The following is an 18,811-nucleotide window of genomic DNA, read 5'->3' as shown; positions in this document are numbered from 1 at the left end:
AGCATTTAAATTATTTTAAGATAATTATTTTAAAAAATTAATAAATTTATCATAATTTAATTATGTTGAATGATTATATAAAACTTGAATTACTGTATAATTTTTTTACGTTAGCCTATAGTTACTTTTTTCTTCATGAAATTAGAATTTAAATTATTAAGAGACTATTTAAATATTGTAAGATGATATATAATAAAAATTGAATTTAAATTTAAAATAAAAAATTTAAATACAAAATTAAATCAATCTTAAAAACTAAACATTAATTTAATATACAAGAATAAATGAGTAACTTATCGATTTATATTTCCAGTAGATTTTAAAATTTTTTGCTGCTACAAAAACAATGTGTGAACCACAACAGTTTGTGCCAGATTTCAAAAAATTATGAATAATATATTATATATGTTACTCGAAGAATAATTAAAAAATTAAACTACACTAAACAAATGTTCTCCCTGATATAATATAATTGAGTTTTTACTCTTTATATATGTAACGCTTTTATATAATACTTATAAAATGTATAAATCTTTCTATGTGATATTATTTTCAATTTTAGTTTAGACTTTAATACTATTACGCGTAAAGATTGAGAAATGAAATATTTGAACACGTGAATGCAGAAATAGGAACTCCACTCATTCACAAAAAAATCTTAAAAGAACCTTAACTCAAAAGTCAAAACAAGACATTTTTTTTTAGATGAGTCAAAACAGACGTATTGTACAAGGAAAAAAAATTAATTAAGCTTATGTCATAATATACGTACGTGTCCACACACAGATACCACCAACTCTTTAAACAGGAATGATACACTTGCAATAAATATTTTCCTGCGTACTCTACAATATATTTTTTCAATTTAATTTTTTTGGAAATTACATATTTGGTGTTGACGAATGGTGGACACTCTAATGTTTGTCTACATTCAGAGAAAGAAATGCTATGTCATATAATAAGTGATGAATACAAAATATGTTATTAACAATTTCAAATTATTTTATATTAGAATATCATTCCAAAAACTGTGGGCATAAATTATACCAACTTGTTTCATTTAATAAAGTAATCTAAGATTTAAATTTTGGTTGATGATTAAATATAAAATAAATTGTATTAGAAAAAAATATTCATCTTATATATATTTAAAGTTTACGAGAAAAATTTATCATTGTCTTTAATAAAAACAACTTCACATCAATATGATGGTTTACTAATGAAAATACTATAATATATATCATTGTCTGTCTTTTGTTTTGAACCATTTTCTGCCTATAAATACTCATACATTCGACGTTTTTCAAAGGTGAGAGCCACCCTTTTTCTCTTACAAGCTACTAGAACACCGTTTGCTTTGCTCTCCCTTCATTTTGCAAAACCTCTGGGTATCTAACTCTGCAGCCATGGGAAGTTTGGAAGTTGAATCAACAAATGGTCACACCTCAAGTCCTCACAAAAAAACTGTGAGTTTCTCTCTAAAATCTCAATCACCAATTTCTCATATATACAAAACAATGATTTTTTGGAGTATTATGCATGCTAAATCAAAGATCAGGAATTTGATCATTGTTCTTCAGCATATTTCAATATATACTCTATATTACATTTCCTCTCGATCGGCAAGTGCTTTTTCCCATTTCCATCATCCTTTTGCTTTTTACTTTGTTGTTCTTTCTTTGTTCACTTATCTCTTATGTTTGGTTTAGAGGTGAGAAATATAGTAGATAAAAATATAATAAAGATAATTTTTAAAAAATAAAATAAAAATAGAATTATATGTTTTGTTATATTTAAGAGAAATAGAACGAAAATAATATTATAAAGTTGTTTAGTATAAATAAAATTGAAAGCAGAGAATTAAATAAGTGTACAAAAATATTATCGTGTCCTTCTAAGAATTTTGTTGGTTACTCGAAAAGAGTAAAAGTAGGGTTAAGAATGTCTTTTTCTGAAAATTTTACTATTCCCGTCCAATCCCATCACCTACATGGAGAGAGAAATTAACGTTGTGGTCTATGCACATATGTAACGTAATTCTCTTTGAAATCTGGCCTACCAAACTGGAACGCCTCATTTTTGTCCTCCACATGTTATTTCTGTCACTGGAATCGAACACAACCTTAATTGTTGGGAAATTACTTTTTTTTTTATATATATATATATAAGACTTGAGTTTGATCTTTAAAGATTCTTCATACCTCAAGTAGAGAATGGGATATTGAAAGCGGGTTTGTCTATCTTAATCTCCCTTCCTATAAAAGGTGGCGGATGTAAAATATAACTTAAATCCCATTCACATAAGATTTTATCATATTTGAGAAAACTCGTGAGGAACTCACCTCACATTTTTTTAAAATTATTTATTTATATATTTTAAATGAATCCTAGATTAAGTTTTTAATTACATTTTAATTTAACCAGTATATATATAATTTAATAAAAAAATGAATAACATATATTTTTAGTTAAATGAATCCTTTATAATTTTATTATAATTAGTATTATAATTATAATATTATTTATTTAACTATTATAATAATTATTATATATTTTAATAATCATAAAAAATAAAATATATATTAATTACATAATTATATAATTAACAATTGCATATAATATATATAATAATATAACTTCATAAATATATAACTACATTATTAATAATTATAAAAATATATGTAACGACACATGTGTGAGAGCAGGGCGGGGCAGAAAGTTACGTACCTGTTTCCGATTACATCAATTTTTATTAATTTAATTGGCCGGGAAATTGCCATATAGTACTTCTTTAGCTGTCCACTTTCTTAGTACACACGTGAGGGAAGTATTTCTCGTAACAAAATAGTCCATGATTTTGACTACTTAATTTTCTTGTTTGAACAATTTATTTGAATTAGAATTGGATATATATGACTATTAAGTATTAATAACATCAAAAATATTATTTTAAAAAGAACATCAAAACCTCCTACTTACATTACATCTAGAATTCAAATTCGAGAAAACAAAGTTAAAACAATTTTTTATTAGCTGATGTAGGTGTTCATGGTCATATAGTTTAGTTTTTTTTTTTTGTATAAACTGGATACTTAATTGGTAGGAGCCTTGCTCATAAAAATTTGGTAGGAGCCTTACTTAATTGGTAAGAGAAGACAAAAGAAATTACAGTAACATAATCTTTAAGAACTCTTTTGAATTTTAGCCATCTCTACATCAGCTAGCCTGGCTTGTAGAAAATCTAATCAAAGAAGAAGTGCTAACTATGCTTGAAAGATGATGGTAGTGATAATCAATTGGCTAGTAGGTGTCAGAAAGAAAGACGTAATAACTTCAACAAATTCAAACTTTCCAGGAATAAGTAGAAATGGTGTATGTGCAACACGAATTAATTCGTGGAATTTATACACACAGGTAATTATAGTATTTTTTATCGTTAGTTGTTTATTATTAGTTTTTTAGATGAAATTGTAGTATTATATCATTATAGGAAATTTATATATTAATACAAAATATTTGTTTGATTTTATATACAAGCAATCATTACCTGCACAAATTCATACAGATCAATAATTGTATTATCATCTTATTAAATTTTTTCCAAGAATTATTTTTAGATGGTTCTCTCTAATTTGGCTCAAGTGCTTAACTTTGTGAATTTTCGAACTCTCTCTAAAATAATAGAATGCTTTAAATAATCACATATTGACTAATCATTGTTCCCAAAAATGTAATTTTCTACTCATTTGCTGAAAGCTAGTATAATTTTAAACAAACTTTGGTGTTATTCATAAATTATTATTTTCATAATTATTTGTGGTCATAATTATACAGATATTTAATAAACTAATATCGCTTATTAAATTATAATTCTTGAACAGCTAATGTGCAGAAGCATTTGCTAATATCTCTTCGTATTTTGTCCTGTTAGATGAGGACACGTAGGAACCCAGTAACGGAATAACCTACCCAAATACACCCTATGCCCCCAATATATAAGATTCATGGTTTTCTTTTTCTAACTAGGAGGTATCTAAAAATTCTGATTTGATATTTAATTAATTATTTTTTTACCATATTTTTAGGGGTAAAATGATATTTTCAGTTGAAATTTTATGATCAAGTCTGGAATTAAATTCAGATCTTCATTAAGAAATCAAAGTATCAAATCATTTGTGAGAATTTCTTTCTATTGATTCATAGGGACATTGGAGTTGATTGTTTGATTCATATATTTTTTAGGGAAAAAATGTAGTATATATCACTTTTTATGGAGAGAAAAAAAGGTACATTTGCTTGAGTAATGCATTATGCGTGATAATGGTTGTCATTCATTGAAAATATATGATCTCACTTGCTTGAATGCTATTGATTTAAAATTAATTCACGTTACTACTATATTGTAAATAAAAGAATTTCTACCCACCCACAAGAAAATGGCGTATTTGCATGCAAACTATGCCTTTTCAAAACGCCACCTTATCACTATAAATATCCATAGAAAATTATTAGTATTAATGCCGTGACAAAAAACGATAGTAAAAATTTCCTTAAATAATAAGTCAAAGTCATACGTGTTTCTAGGCCTCAAAACTCAAAAGTCATAATTGTCGGGCACCCAAAATAAAAATATGCACTTTAATAACCGGATAAGATAGATAAAAAAATTCATTTCGCAATATATTTGCACTTTAATATGCACTTAAATAAAAATATGCACTTTAATATAATTATTTGACAATATATTTCAACTATTTTAAATTTTTTTTACTAGTTAAAAATTCATTTAGTTATTCGATAAACAAATTTTTTTTATAATTTTTCAATAACTTTTTAGTATTTTTAAAATGTTACTTAAACCAATATTCTTTAACACGTTAGCTTTTAATTTCTAATTTTTTTATATTTTTTTCACTTTTATCTTCAATATATTTATTGATTTTCGTACTATCTTTTTTTTAATAAATCTTAAATATTATTATTTTTATCATTTTATATTTTTTAACTACTTCAATAGTTAATTTTATCGAACATTTTTAATTTAATAAGTTAGTTTTTTAGCTTCCAACTATCAATTAATTTTTTAGTTTCTAACTAGTTTTACCAAATATAACCAAAGTTATTGTGTTTGACCACCATATTTTATTTTTGACAACTTTTTATTATTTTTTTAATAACTAAACTTTTAGTCATTTTATTGCATAAGATAAATTTTTATTTATATATAACTAAATTTTATATAAATAATATTTTTAATTTAAATTGTGTTATAAGGGTATTTTTAATTATTAATAATTTATTTTCAAAAATCCATTGAAACTTAACTTAAAGATAGAAATAAAAGGAAAGTTTTTGAGATATTTTAGAAATAAATTTTTTAACTAGTTGGAAGGGTAGTAAGTAAAATATACATTAAAAAAACGAGAAAGAGGATATTTAGAATATCTATATGAGAGAGAACTCTCAAGTCAAGTTGTATATTCTAATTTATAATATAAACATAGATTTAATATAAATACATAGAACATATATATTGTCTCTAAGTTAGGCATTCTAATTTATGATATAGGAGTAGATTTATCAGAACACAGAACATAATATATTGATTTTGATCAATATTTGATTTTTTAAAAAAATAAAACAGAATTGAATATGATGCTAAAATGTAGAATTCTTTGCTAGGTTGAAATGTGTAAAAATATTTCTTACATGATGTTTGTTTTATGGGATGACATTGTATTCCCCGGAATCATATGACTGGGAATGTTATTTGTGGATATATTTAAAAATATGGTTGATTATATTTTAATATTTCTAGGATTATTTTTTAAAATTCAAAATAATTTAAATAATAAATAAAAAATGAAAGTTACATGTATATTAGAGAATAACTTCCCATATTCCCATGAAAATATTACATCCCCATCTCTTTTCATGAGAATAAAAGAATGAAAAACATAATAAAAAAGGAAATTATAACATTTTCAAGAATCAACAATACTCCATAATAATTTTTCAATATTTGTAACAAACATGCTTACATTCCCAGAAATAGAATTTTAGAGAAGAATGCATTGTAACTTGTAAGGTAACATCTCTGTAGTGCTTTATAAGATTTTCTATTGTGAATTGGTTACACATTTTCTTGCATTTCCTTTCTAGCATATTACTCTTGTTTGAGTGAATTTATGGCATTATATTATAATATATGTAGCTTGAAATGGAAGCTCATTTAATTTGTTGTTTGTTGATAAAATAGGAAAAATCGGAGAGAGAGAGGAGAATTGATGAGTGGCTTCCAATTACTTCTAAAAGGAATGGAAAATGGTGGTATTCAGCTTTCCACAATGTTACTGCCATGGTTGGAGCTGGTGTTCTCGGTCTTCCCTATGCCATGTCAGAGCTTGGATGGTATATTTCAAACCCAAATTACATCCCAGCTTAAACTTATAATATTTCCTAAAAGATAAAATAATGTTATTTTAAAACATGTTTTAATCCCATAATCTTGTTTGTACGTAAGCAAGAACACTGCAGCATAGTATATTCAAAACTCTACGAATCTTTTGTTTTCAAATAAAATTATTAAAGATTAAGTCGAAATGATTTAGAATTACATCGGTGTAAGTTTGATAATTATTACATCATTATATAACTTTCAATTGGATAATATTTTCTTCAAATTTACTATTGAATTGAAAGTTCACTTCACATAGGTTGTACATAAAAATTTTCATATTATTTCAATATTATTTATTACCTCTTTTATATAAATTAAAATCAACGTAATATAAATATTTCAAAATATACTAAAATATAAATTATTGGATCATAATTGAAATCACCCGTATTACACTAACCTTCCATATATATATTGACATCACTTTATAAAATACCCTAACCCCCTTAATTTTTAAAAGTTATATATGAACACTCCCTTTTACATTATACAAACCTCTCTTATAAGGGAGGTCACACTAAAAAAGCAGAAGAATGGTATAATGTCATGAAACTTCGGCACGGTTAGTGTAACTTGCTTTTTTTTTAAACTAAGTGTTTGTTGATTTGAGAATTACAATGTCCTCTTATACAGGGGTCCAGGTGTAACTATACTTATCCTCTCATGGATCATCACCCTGTACACACTATGGCAAATGGTTGAGATGCATGAAATGGTTCCAGGAAAACGGTTTGATAGATACCACGAACTGGGCCAGTATGCCTTTGGTGAAAAGCTAGGCCTTTATATTGTGGTGCCTCAACAGCTTGTGGTTGAAATTGGGGTGAACATTGTGTACATGGTCACTGGGGGAACATCATTGAAGAAGTTCCATGATACTGTGTGTTCAAACTGCAAAAACATCAAATTAACGTTTTTCATTATGATCTTTGCCTCTGTTCACTTTGTACTGTCCCATCTCCCTGACTTCAACTCCATTACTGGTGTATCCTTGGCAGCAGCAGTCATGTCCTTAAGGTACAAGCCTCTTTCCATTCTATATAAACTTTTGGCAAAATTATATTTTTGGTCCCCCATTTTATTTTGAATTTCAGATTTGGTCCTCGGTAAATTAATTGACAAATTTTATCCTCTTATCTTTTAAAATCATGCAATGTTGGTCCCCCAGGTCACAATTGGACGTTGACCGTTAGCAAGTGATGTTGACTGTCACGTGTCACGTGGATGACGACTGTTACGTGTCATGTTCAGATTGGTCAATGAAAATAACAATGCATTTCATCTTTCATAGAGTTGACATCCAACAACATGATATGTGACAGTCATCATCCAATAAGAACGTGGCACGTGATAGTCAACATCACTTGCTAACGGTCAACATCCAATTATGGCTTGTGAGACCAACATTGCATAATTTTAGAAAATAAGAAGACAAAATTTGTGAATTAATTTACTGGGGAACCAAATTTACAATTTTACCTAAAGTTTTCAAGTAAGGAATGTTAGTCACATACTTTTTAATACATTTTTTGTATAACATACTCTTTGTTATTAATAAATGTTTATTAAAAATCATATAATCATCAATAAGATTTATTAAATATAGATTGAGATTTACATCATTTCGTGAGTCCCACTAAATTTCAAAAAATATATATAACTAGCATTTTCAGTCACTTATATATAAGAAATGTGAGTAATATACTCTTTATTTTTTATCAGCTAGCAATATATCCCCTTTTAAATACACACTTTATCATTTCTTAAATTAATTAGAAATCATTTACATAGATCTCATATTTTATTTAACGAATCTCATTTATAATCTTGTAATTTTAAATATATTTGAACCAATAATAAAAAATAATTTAAAAGAAATATATAAAAAATTTGATTCTAAGAATAACTTTAATTCGTCATAATCATTAGTTTTCTTGAAATCTAATGGTAAAATTAATTACTTATTACAATTATTAGTTTCAATAAAATTAATGGTAATGATAAAAAATATCTCTAAAAAAGTTACTTTTGAGTAAATTGATCCCTAGTCATATTATATATATGTATAGAGAGAGAGAAGACATATCATAGGAGAAGAATCTATTTTACATGAAAGAGAGAATATTAAATATGAATTATATAATCAAATTTAGACGGTCAATATTTAATGTCATATGATTACTTAAAAAATCATATGTGACTTTTTGATGTTAAATCTCAACCCTCATATATGATTAAACAATCAAGATTTAATCTGTTCATATTCTCATATAAATATTTTCTCTCATAAAATATGTGATATATATATATATATATATATATATATATATATATATATATATATATATATATATATATATATATATATATATATATATTATCTGTGAGAATTGTCAAGCGGCTTAGATTCTGCTAGTTGAATGAGAATAACACACCGAAATACAAAATTGTTAATTTAGTCTTCAATGTTTGCATTTTCCTGCAGTTACTCTACAATTGCTTGGGTAGCTTCTGTACATAAGGGTGTTCAAGAAAATGTACAATATGGTTACAAAGCTAAGAGTACTTCAGGGACAGTGTTTAACTTCTTTAATGCCCTTGGCACTGTGGCTTTTGCCTATGCTGGGCACAATGTGGTGCTAGAAATTCAAGCAACAATCCCATCCACACCAGAGAAGCCATCCAAGGTTCCTATGTGGAGAGGAGTGGTTGTTGCCTACATAGTTGTGGCTATATGCTACTTCCCTGTTGCTCTTATTGGCTACTGGATGTTTGGCAATGAGGTTGATTCTGACATCCTCATCTCTTTGGAGAAACCAACTTGGCTTATTGCAATGGCTAACTTGTTTGTTGTTATTCATGTAATTGGAAGCTATCAGGTGAAATTCAATTTATCTTATTCTTTATAGTTGATACTTTTTTCTTTTATAAGACTCAAATTTAAAATATTGTCTGATTTCTTTTATAAGATTCAATTTATAATATTTCTTGTATTAATTATTTTTAAACTATAAATATCTCTCATTAAAAGAAGAATTAGAATATATTGATAAATCATTAGACAAGAGAAAATTACTAATGATAAAGATAATTTTAGAAAAAATTATAAATTTAAAACAAATTTATTGTTATCAACTAAATTAATTATTTTTCTTATTTTGATGAATTACATAATTAAATTTTATATATAAGAATTAAATTTTATATATAAGAATGGAAGGGTACATGTGGAAAATTACATATAAAAACCATACTTATGAGAAATTACTATATAATCTGCAATCACCCTAGCTAGGTGTTTATGGTCTCATACTTTCAATCTATTTCCACATGACATGTAAATAAAATTTTCAATTTAAGAACAAGAGTTAATAAAACTCAATTACTTGTTGACATAGACCATAAATACGTAATGTTCTCGTACTGTGTAATAATTTTTTTTTACTAGTCAATGTTAAAGTAACTAGCTAAAACTATCAAAATTGCTGCTTTTTGTGACTGTTGATGTAGATTTATGCAATGCCAGTGTTTGACATGATTGAAACGGTGATGGTCAAGAAATTGAATTTCGAACCAAGCAGAATGCTTCGTTTTGTTGTACGTAATGTATATGTGGGTAAGTAACTCTTTCTCATCCAAATCAAGTAATGCAACCAATGTACATGTTTTTTACATGTTGTTATGTCACTTCTAATGGATTTCCTATGGTTATGTGTATTGATATATCCTCTCTCTTTTTTTTCTTTTTTTTTCAGCATTCACTATGTTCATTGCTATTACCTTCCCATTTTTCGATGGTCTCCTAGGATTTTTTGGAGGGTTTGCTTTTGCTCCAACAACATACTTTGTAAGCCATGAATAATTATACATTTTAATCCATTAACTTCCCTTAGGATTATTATAATTGTGTTTAACTGTTTATTTTCTTATTCGTATTTTTTTAGCTCCCCTGCATCATGTGGCTTGCAATCCACAAACCAAAGAGATACAGCTTGTCTTGGTTCATTAACTGGGTATCTTTGAATTTTAACTTTTGTTTAAGTTATTCTCATTTGAAAAATATTCATTTTATCCCCAATATTAATCTTGCTCCATTTGTTACAGATCTGCATTGTGCTTGGCCTATGTTTAATGATTTTATCACCTATTGGAGGATTGAGGACAATCATAATTAAAGCCAAGACCTACGAATTTTACTCTTGAACTCTTTCTCCTCTTGACTCAGTCATGGAAAGTTAACTATATGGAAATGTGTGTGATTTATCATAGGTCGCTCTTTAATTTACTATTGCAAAAGATTGCTTGTATAGTATTGCGTGTTGGTGGAAGGGGAAATTATTCCCACGGAATCTCATGAAAGAGGAATTTCTAGATGTTTTTTTCCTTTGGCATTTTCATTATAGGAATGTACCATTTTCTCTTTGCTCTACATTATTCTCGTAATGATACCTATTTTGTAAAGCACATATAGCATGTTTGGCTTTGATTAATTTTTGGAAACAAGCAAGATTTGTTTTCCTTTTAAGCACATTTTGTATAAACTTTTGATGTAAATTATTTTGAACAAAATAAATGAAAAATGAGATTTTTTTTCTGAATAATAAATGAAATGTATTTTTGTTGTGTATTTTTTTTTCACGTCCTCTTACACAACAGAAACACAATTATGTGAAAATCTATTTCCGTTAAAAGAGTATTTTGGAAATAATTTTATTTTCATGCATATTGGAGTATCAATAGCAAAAATGGATTGAGAATAGCAATTCTCAGAGCCCTTCCAGTCTAAAATTCAAATATTCTGAAACTTGACTGCAACATTGCCCAACTTAATTGGTCTCTACTGAATAGAGATCAAACATTGGTCTGGTTCAATTAATTGGCATTTGGGCCTGTTCTTAGTTCGATGTTAAATAGGAAGAAATATAAAAACAATATGAGCCAGTAATAAGAATAGAGATCAAACATTGGTCTGGTTCAATTATTTGGGTCTGGATCAATATATTCTCTAATATATTTTATAAATAAACTTTCTAGTTGAATTTATTAAAAACTACTCATATTTTTTATTTAAAGATTCTCATTTATAATTTAGAATTTTTAATAAATTTAATTAATAATAGAGAATGTATCAAAAGAAGAAGTATAATATTAGAGAGTATTACTAGCACTCTTTAAAATTATTGGCTTAAATAACCTTTTGGTCCCTATAAAATACATATTTTTTATTTTAGTTTTTGTTGTCAAGTAACAATGTTAATTAATGAGGTTGGCAGTCCATTGACTTTGCATGTCAATAAGAGATGACTAAAATATGTTTTTCGTTCCTATAAATATCAAAAAGTTCGAAATCTGTCCCTGGAAAATTTTTGGTATATATTTTTCATCATTGTAAAATTGAAATGTGTTGTTTTTTGGCCCGAAGCTAGGCTTGGACAAATCCGAGCCTACATGACATTTTTAAAAAATTAAATTATAGGTTAAAATATGTTTTCCATCCCTATAAATATTGAAATGTTTGGAATCCATCCCTGCAAAAAATTTGAATCTTTCTTTTGTCCTCAAAAAATTAAAATCTATTATTTTTTGGTCCGGACGTATCTGAACCTATATGTCACTCTTTCATTCATTCCATTGATGGCTATGGAGTGAGTAATTTTTGGGGGTTAAAAACCGCCACAAAATGTAGGAAAAAACACATAAATTTCTAATTTCTTCTTCCCTAACTTTTTTCATCTTCTTCGTCCACCAGGCTAATCCGAGAGAGAGCTGAATTCGGAAGCCAGGTTGTTGAGTTTGTCGACGACGTTTGAGAGTGGAGGTGTTAGATTTTTTAAAGGGAGGGGAATTCAGAGAAAGAAGAAGATGGCAAGGTCAATAAGGTGGTGCTAGCCATTGCAGTTGAACAGAACATTTAAAAAGAAAAAAGAAAAAAAAATGTTTTTTAAATTCGAAGAAGATGAAGTTAGGGAAGAAGGAGGTTAGAAAAAGGATTTAAAAATTTGTGGGAGTTTTTTTTTCAGCATTTTGTGACAGTTTTTAACCCCAAAAATCACTCACTTACATAGTCATCAATGGAACCAACGAAAGAGTGAGATGTAGGTTCGTATTTCAATTTTTCGAGGACAAAAAAAGTGACTCAAAATTTTGCAGGCACGGATTCCAAATATTTTGATATTTATAGGGACAAAAAATATATTTTATCTTATAATTTAATCTTTAAAAAATTTCAAGTAGGCTTGAATTCGTTCAATCCTAGCTCTAGACAAAAAAATAATATATTTCAATTTTACAAGGATGAAAATCATACTGAAAATTTTGAAGGGACGGATTTCAAACTTTTCAATATTTATAGGAATAAAATACATATTTTAAGCACAAGAGATTGTTAAGACAATCACTTTTTTTAACTGTTCTTTTATGTCCTCTGTTTAAAATATTTTTTTTATAAACAAATGTTAGTTTTGTTAGTAGAGAAAATTAAACACGTGATCTTTCTCTTCTTCTTTTCTTCCTTAACGATCTAACTCAACTTATATCTTCTCTATTCAAAATAAATGATGACGTGAGACTAGTTGATGAGGAATTGTGAACATCTAACGTTAAAATTTACAGAAAATGAGATAAAAGTAGACGGTTGGAATTGTGAGAAATCTAAAAACATATAAACAAATAGTATTAATTTTACATTTATAAAAGACTTCTAGAAAACAATAAAAAAAATATTTCATTTAATTTTTCGAGAAATTTCATTCCAACGTTAGATTAGCCATAGGTTTAGCTAGAAAGCAATTTTATTGTATTGATGCCTAAAAAGATAATACTCAAAAGGTAGGGCAAACCATCCTTTATCCCTCCTAAGATGTATGTATAAGTTTATAAGGTGCTATAAAAAAATCATAACAAAATGGTTTCAAAAAGTCATATCTACAATCTTCTCTTCAGTCAACCTGCATTAAAAAAGGGAAGACAAATTTTTGATAGGTGCTCATTGCTAATGAAAATGTATAAGTGACAAAGTGGAATGCAATGGAGTTGCTACGTCTTAAGGTTGATTTTATTACAAGGAACAATCTCACACATATAATTTGCAAATGATGTTGGTAATTAAGGGATAAAAGTAACCACCAAATGCGTGAATTAATTGATGTGAAGTTTTTTTAAATTCATTTTGAGTTTAAGTTCTAGATATGCACTTGCATTAAACATTTGAATGAATAATTTTACCGCTAAGTATATATTATAATCAAATATTTATTATTAATAAAAGAATATCATTATAAGTAATTCTTTTAATTTTCAAATGCCCACACAATCTACAAACAACTTATTAGTACTTTAAAAATCTTAAATTCTTTGACTTTAACTAATACATCTTCTTCCTCTTACTCCCTTCTTTGCCCCTAAATCTAAAATACTATTTTAAAATTTTTATGTTGGCCATGATGAATCATATTCAACTCAAACAAAATTATCAATAATAATAATAAGTTAATAACAATTTATATATATATATATATATATATATATATATTATAATAAATTATTATTAATAATAAAAGAATATCATTAAATAATTCTTTTTCAAATGCTCTTTCAATCCACAAACAACTTATTAGTGCTTTAAAAATCTTAAATTCTTTTACTTTAACCAATACATCTTCATATTACTCCCTTCGTCCCTCAATACATAACACTATTTTGAAATTTCTTTGTTCCCTTTTTAGAAGATTTTTTTTATTATTTCTTGCATTAATTATTTTTTACTAAAATACCCCTAATTATTTTAATCCATAAATAATAAATGCTATGAATTCTCTCTCTCTCTCTTGTGAGAATTGGAAAATTAAAGATTTTTGTTTGTTAGAATCAAAGACATTGGACAATGGCTAACCCCTCAAAATCTCTATGATTTTGATGATAACAAATGTATTAAAATTTGATGGACTAATGGATTTCATTAAGTATTACAAGAATACTAGCATCCAAGGAATCTTTGGTATTGGAATCCTTGACTTATGATTTGCTCTAATCATGCATATCTATTATACAATATAACTCTTAACTTGTTTTGCTTAAAAGTTTATCTAGCGTCTAATGCGTTATAACTATACAAGTTTCCAAGAGTCTGGGAAAACCAACATTCGAAGTATCGTTATAACTATACAAGTTTCCAAGAGTTTGGGTAAACCAACATTCAAAGTATTGGGTTCTTTTGAGTATCCAAATTGGAAAAAAAAAACATACACAAATATTTTATATAAGTTTCCTATCATCCAATGTTCTCTTTATACACGTGTACGCATTACAAGGTTGATTTGTGCTAAAAAAAGTTATGTATCTTTTTATTCTTGTTTATTCTCTCTTAAATTTGATTTGTTAATCTTTGAATTTTAAGTGTAAACTAAGGTAGGACATAAAAAAGCATATTCCATGTAGACCATTGAAAGTATGAGTAGTAAAATGTGTCACCAAAAATGGCACTACTATTTGTTCCCTTTCTCTTTCCACTCAAGTTGTAATGTAGCATCTGTACTAATTGTGAGAGAACGAAAAAATTCGAGAAGGCTCATGTCCAACTTGTTTATTTAATGAAAATTATTGAACAATGCAATAGTTGGTCAAAGTTACATAAGTGTAATTTGATATATATATATATATATATATATATATATATATATATATATATATATATATATATATATATATATATAGAGAGAGAGAGAGAGAGAGAGAGAGAGAGAGAGAGAGAACATATCATACAAAAAGGTCATCTTATTTGAGAATGAGAATGATCAATCTCAACTATTAGATTAAAATGAAATGTTAGGATTAAAACATAACCACAAAATCTTTAATAGATTTTATCAAATAGAACCACAACCTTGAAGATTTAATTTATAACATCCTGAAATATCTCAAACATATCACCACCATGATCGTCAACCGCTACCACCACCAACATGACTATTATCATTGTTACTTAACCACCACCGCGATCGCCGCTATAATCATTGTGGTCACCACTAACATGATCGCCGCTGCTTCGATCGTTACTGCTGCCGTCAACAAAGGCTCAATATTCCACAACAATCATATTCCTTGAAGCCTATATATATAGAGAGAGAGAAAAAGGCACAACAGAGAAAGACTACTAAAATTGTGAAAAGTTAAGCTTTGCCTTTGCTTTGTTACAAGTCTTTGGATGATCATACACAAGTGTTAAGTGTACAATCATTTGCTTTATAAAGTTCTTTGTAATTTGTTCTTTATTATATATCCTCTTTGTGAGAGTTGATTTGAATTGTATTTCATCAAACTATTGTTTGGAAAGATAGAAGTGATTTAATGATAAAACAATATTTGTGTGTTTATTAATCTTAGGAGAAAATTGAGAGTGTGTCAGAAGTAGCCTACAAAATTTTTGAGTAAGCCATAAGTGGCAAGATAGAATGATTTTTTGGAATCAATTTTGGTTACTGGAATCCTTCAAGGATTTGAAGGAGAACTGGATGCAACTTAAAAGTTTAAGTGAACTAGTATAAATCAAGTATTTATATTATCTCTCTCTCTCTAAGCTTTAGCTTGTTTCTCTTGATTTTCTTTGAACACACATTTGGACGCACAAGTTCTTAAAACCAACACTTGAGAAAATTGTTTTTCAAGCCCCTCTCTTTCTTTCACTATTTTTATTTTCTCTCCAAACATTAATTATTTGAGTTTTTATCAAAAAATATTAATTGTTAATTTGTTAGTGAAGAGATATGAGCCCAAGACCTCTTTCTTTTCATTTCCCTTCTCCCTCCACCACCAAACCAATCTTATAACCTCTTGTATTAATTATTTAAATGGAAAAAATTAAGAAATGTAATATATTTAATCTTAATAATTTTATGATACCTTTTTTAAAAAATATAGTTACAAATAAATGTAATGTTAGTTACTAAATCAATTATTTTTTTAGTAAAGATGAATTTAGTTTAACAATTATGGATTGACAATGTAAAACAGTTTTGCCTTATCATCTAATCACAAATGTATAATTTTTAAGGTAATTATTATAAAAGTTAATAAATTTATCATTTATGATAATTTATAATTGGATGATAATATAAAAATATTTATATTTTTCATATTAATTATTTATAAACCTTTTATATTTAGGAATGAGGAAGTAGGACGGGAAATGAGTTGAGTTTGGTCTAGCTCAATAAGAAATGACCCATCTTGCAACTTGACTAAAGTAAGATATGAATATTTATTTTTGACTTGAAGTTAACTTAATTTAAACTCACAAGCAACTTTGACTTAAAACTAATTATCTTACTTACTTTTATTAATTTATTCATTTATTTTGTACAATAAAATTAATATGAAATTAATTATATCAATTTAATAATATAAAATATATTAACTATAAATAATTTAAGCAATTACTACACAATTCTATAACTTAATATGCAATATGATTTTTATCGATCTAACCATTGAATTATATCTACATACTACCAAGATTATTTGTTTCAAATTTTGTCAAAATTAAACAACAATAAAAAAGTAATTAAATGATCATATTTTAATATATTTTTAAAAAAATTATATTACTTCATTTTTAATTTATATGAATAAAATAACGAATAATTTTGAATGAATATGAAATTATATATATTATTTATATAAAAGGAATTTTCAAAATCCAATAATAGATTTTAAGAAAATATTATTATTCAATTAAAAATTATTAAATGATATAATAATGAGTGAAAGTTATACACATATAATTTCAGCTTATTTATTTATCAAACTCAATTTTAACTTAAATTCTTCACATTTGATTCATGTGATTCGATTAATTGTCACTCCTCAATTTATATTGAAGTTGATTCGATTAATTGTCATTTCTCAGTCGTACGAGGAAGTATATGTATTTAATTCCTCTATAATTACTCTATGTTGATCATACCCAAAATATTTATTCAGAGAACAAATAAATACAAACATTTGACACAACATGCAAGGATTTAGTTGCTAACACCCAAAAACCAAAAATTCAATAACCACGCCACTATCTAATTTTCTCCTCAACTTTCCTCGACCTTTCTCTGTACACTTCAACCCAGAGATTCGAAACCCACGCAACGCTCCCAGCAATGGCCATGGACACCACAACAACCCAAGAAACCCAAACCCATGTGGCAATAGCACCCTCAGCGCCTCCACCCGAATAAAACACCACCATTCTGAAAACAACGTAAGGCCCCAACAAACCTCGTACAATCGAATACAACCCATAAAACGGCAACGCCAGCGCGGCGTCGCATGCCGTCGCCACGTGTGTGGAGGAGGAGCAATTGCTCCTCCGCACACGCGCCAGGGCCCACGTGTTCTGCAACGCGCTGGTGACCTCGGCGAGGGCAAGGAGGGCAAGCACCGCCACCGCCCCGCGCGAGGCCGCATGGCGGCACGTGAGAAGCACGAAGAGCGTGGCGAGGTGGTGGATGACGAAGGGGAGGTCCCCAGCGCCGGCGAAGAAGACGGCGAGGTGGAGGAGGTCGGCGGCGAAGTAGGCGACGCTGAAGTCCAGCACGAGGCTCTGGAATTTCGTGTTTTCGGCGGCGAAGCCTCGGTCTGCGGCGGAGAGGATTGCAGCGGCGGCGAGGAGCGTCGCCGGAGTGCCGTGGAAGATGGAAATGAAACAGCTGGAGGCTTCGGGTCGGATCTTGGGGCTCCACTTGCGGAAGATGATGAAGTAGCCGAAGAGGTAAACGAAGAGGAATAATAAGAAGAATTTTGGCACAAGAGTTTCCATTTTTTTTTGGTTTGGTTTTGGTGATTGGGAGACTGGAAGAATGTATATAAGGATGAGTTTTGGGCATGTCTTGTTGGTGGGGTTTTGTGGAAAAAGAAGAGCAGAAAAAGTGAGAGATGAAAGAAGAGGAGAAGGTGGTGGGAGGGGGATCAACGGTTTTTGTAGGGTTGGTGAGAAAAAGTGAACTCCGTTTGGTATTGTTCAACGGCTGCACGATTTTTTTTTTTTTACCCTGATATTTATATAAAATAGTTTCTTTCTAACATAATTTATTTGATATTCAAAAATTAATCAGAATTTAAATCTTAAACTAATTGATTAAAAGAGACAAACTTATATTGCTTGTATCAACAGTTGATAACTACTCCACGACATCAACTTGTGCAAGAATCTTAAAATGTTTTAAATTTATTTTTATATTTTACTTATATTTACTAATAGAGTAGTAGGAGTAGTTGACTTTGACTAACATTGTGTTTGAATTAGATTTATAATGAGAAACAATCACTTTGGTGTGTTTGTGTTTGGTTTGTATTTTCATTTTT

The 18,811-nt window shown here is 28.1% G+C and overlaps 2 protein-coding genes across 2 annotated transcripts; one reads left to right on the top strand and one right to left on the bottom strand.

The window, feature by feature from the left end:
* The first annotated feature begins 1,298 nt into the window (after window positions 1-1,298).
* On the top strand, window positions 1,299-10,985 carry LOC114399170 (lysine histidine transporter 1-like). The gene is made up of 8 exons (XM_028361296.1): window positions 1,299-1,466; window positions 6,260-6,411; window positions 7,094-7,477; window positions 8,946-9,339; window positions 9,971-10,076; window positions 10,216-10,307; window positions 10,405-10,473; window positions 10,565-10,985. Exons 1-8 carry the CDS (start codon window positions 1,407-1,409, stop codon window positions 10,661-10,663), a joined length of 1,356 nt encoding a protein of 451 aa, XP_028217097.1. The 5' UTR covers window positions 1,299-1,406; the 3' UTR covers window positions 10,664-10,985.
* Window positions 10,986-17,410: 6,425 nt separating this feature from the next.
* On the bottom strand, window positions 17,411-18,408 carry LOC114399605 (TLC domain-containing protein At5g14285-like). The gene has a single exon (XM_028361811.1). It carries the CDS (start codon window positions 18,264-18,266, stop codon window positions 17,523-17,525), a length of 744 nt encoding a protein of 247 aa, XP_028217612.1. The 5' UTR covers window positions 18,267-18,408; the 3' UTR covers window positions 17,411-17,522.
* Between the last annotated feature and the right edge of the window lie 403 nt (window positions 18,409-18,811).

Source organism: Glycine soja, chromosome 19, assembly GCF_004193775.1.
Source record: "Glycine soja cultivar W05 chromosome 19, ASM419377v2, whole genome shotgun sequence".
Classification (NCBI taxonomy): Eukaryota; Viridiplantae; Streptophyta; class Magnoliopsida; order Fabales; family Fabaceae; genus Glycine; species Glycine soja.
The sequence above is the reverse complement of the archived record's forward strand: the minus strand, read 5'-3'. Positions and strand labels throughout refer to the sequence as shown.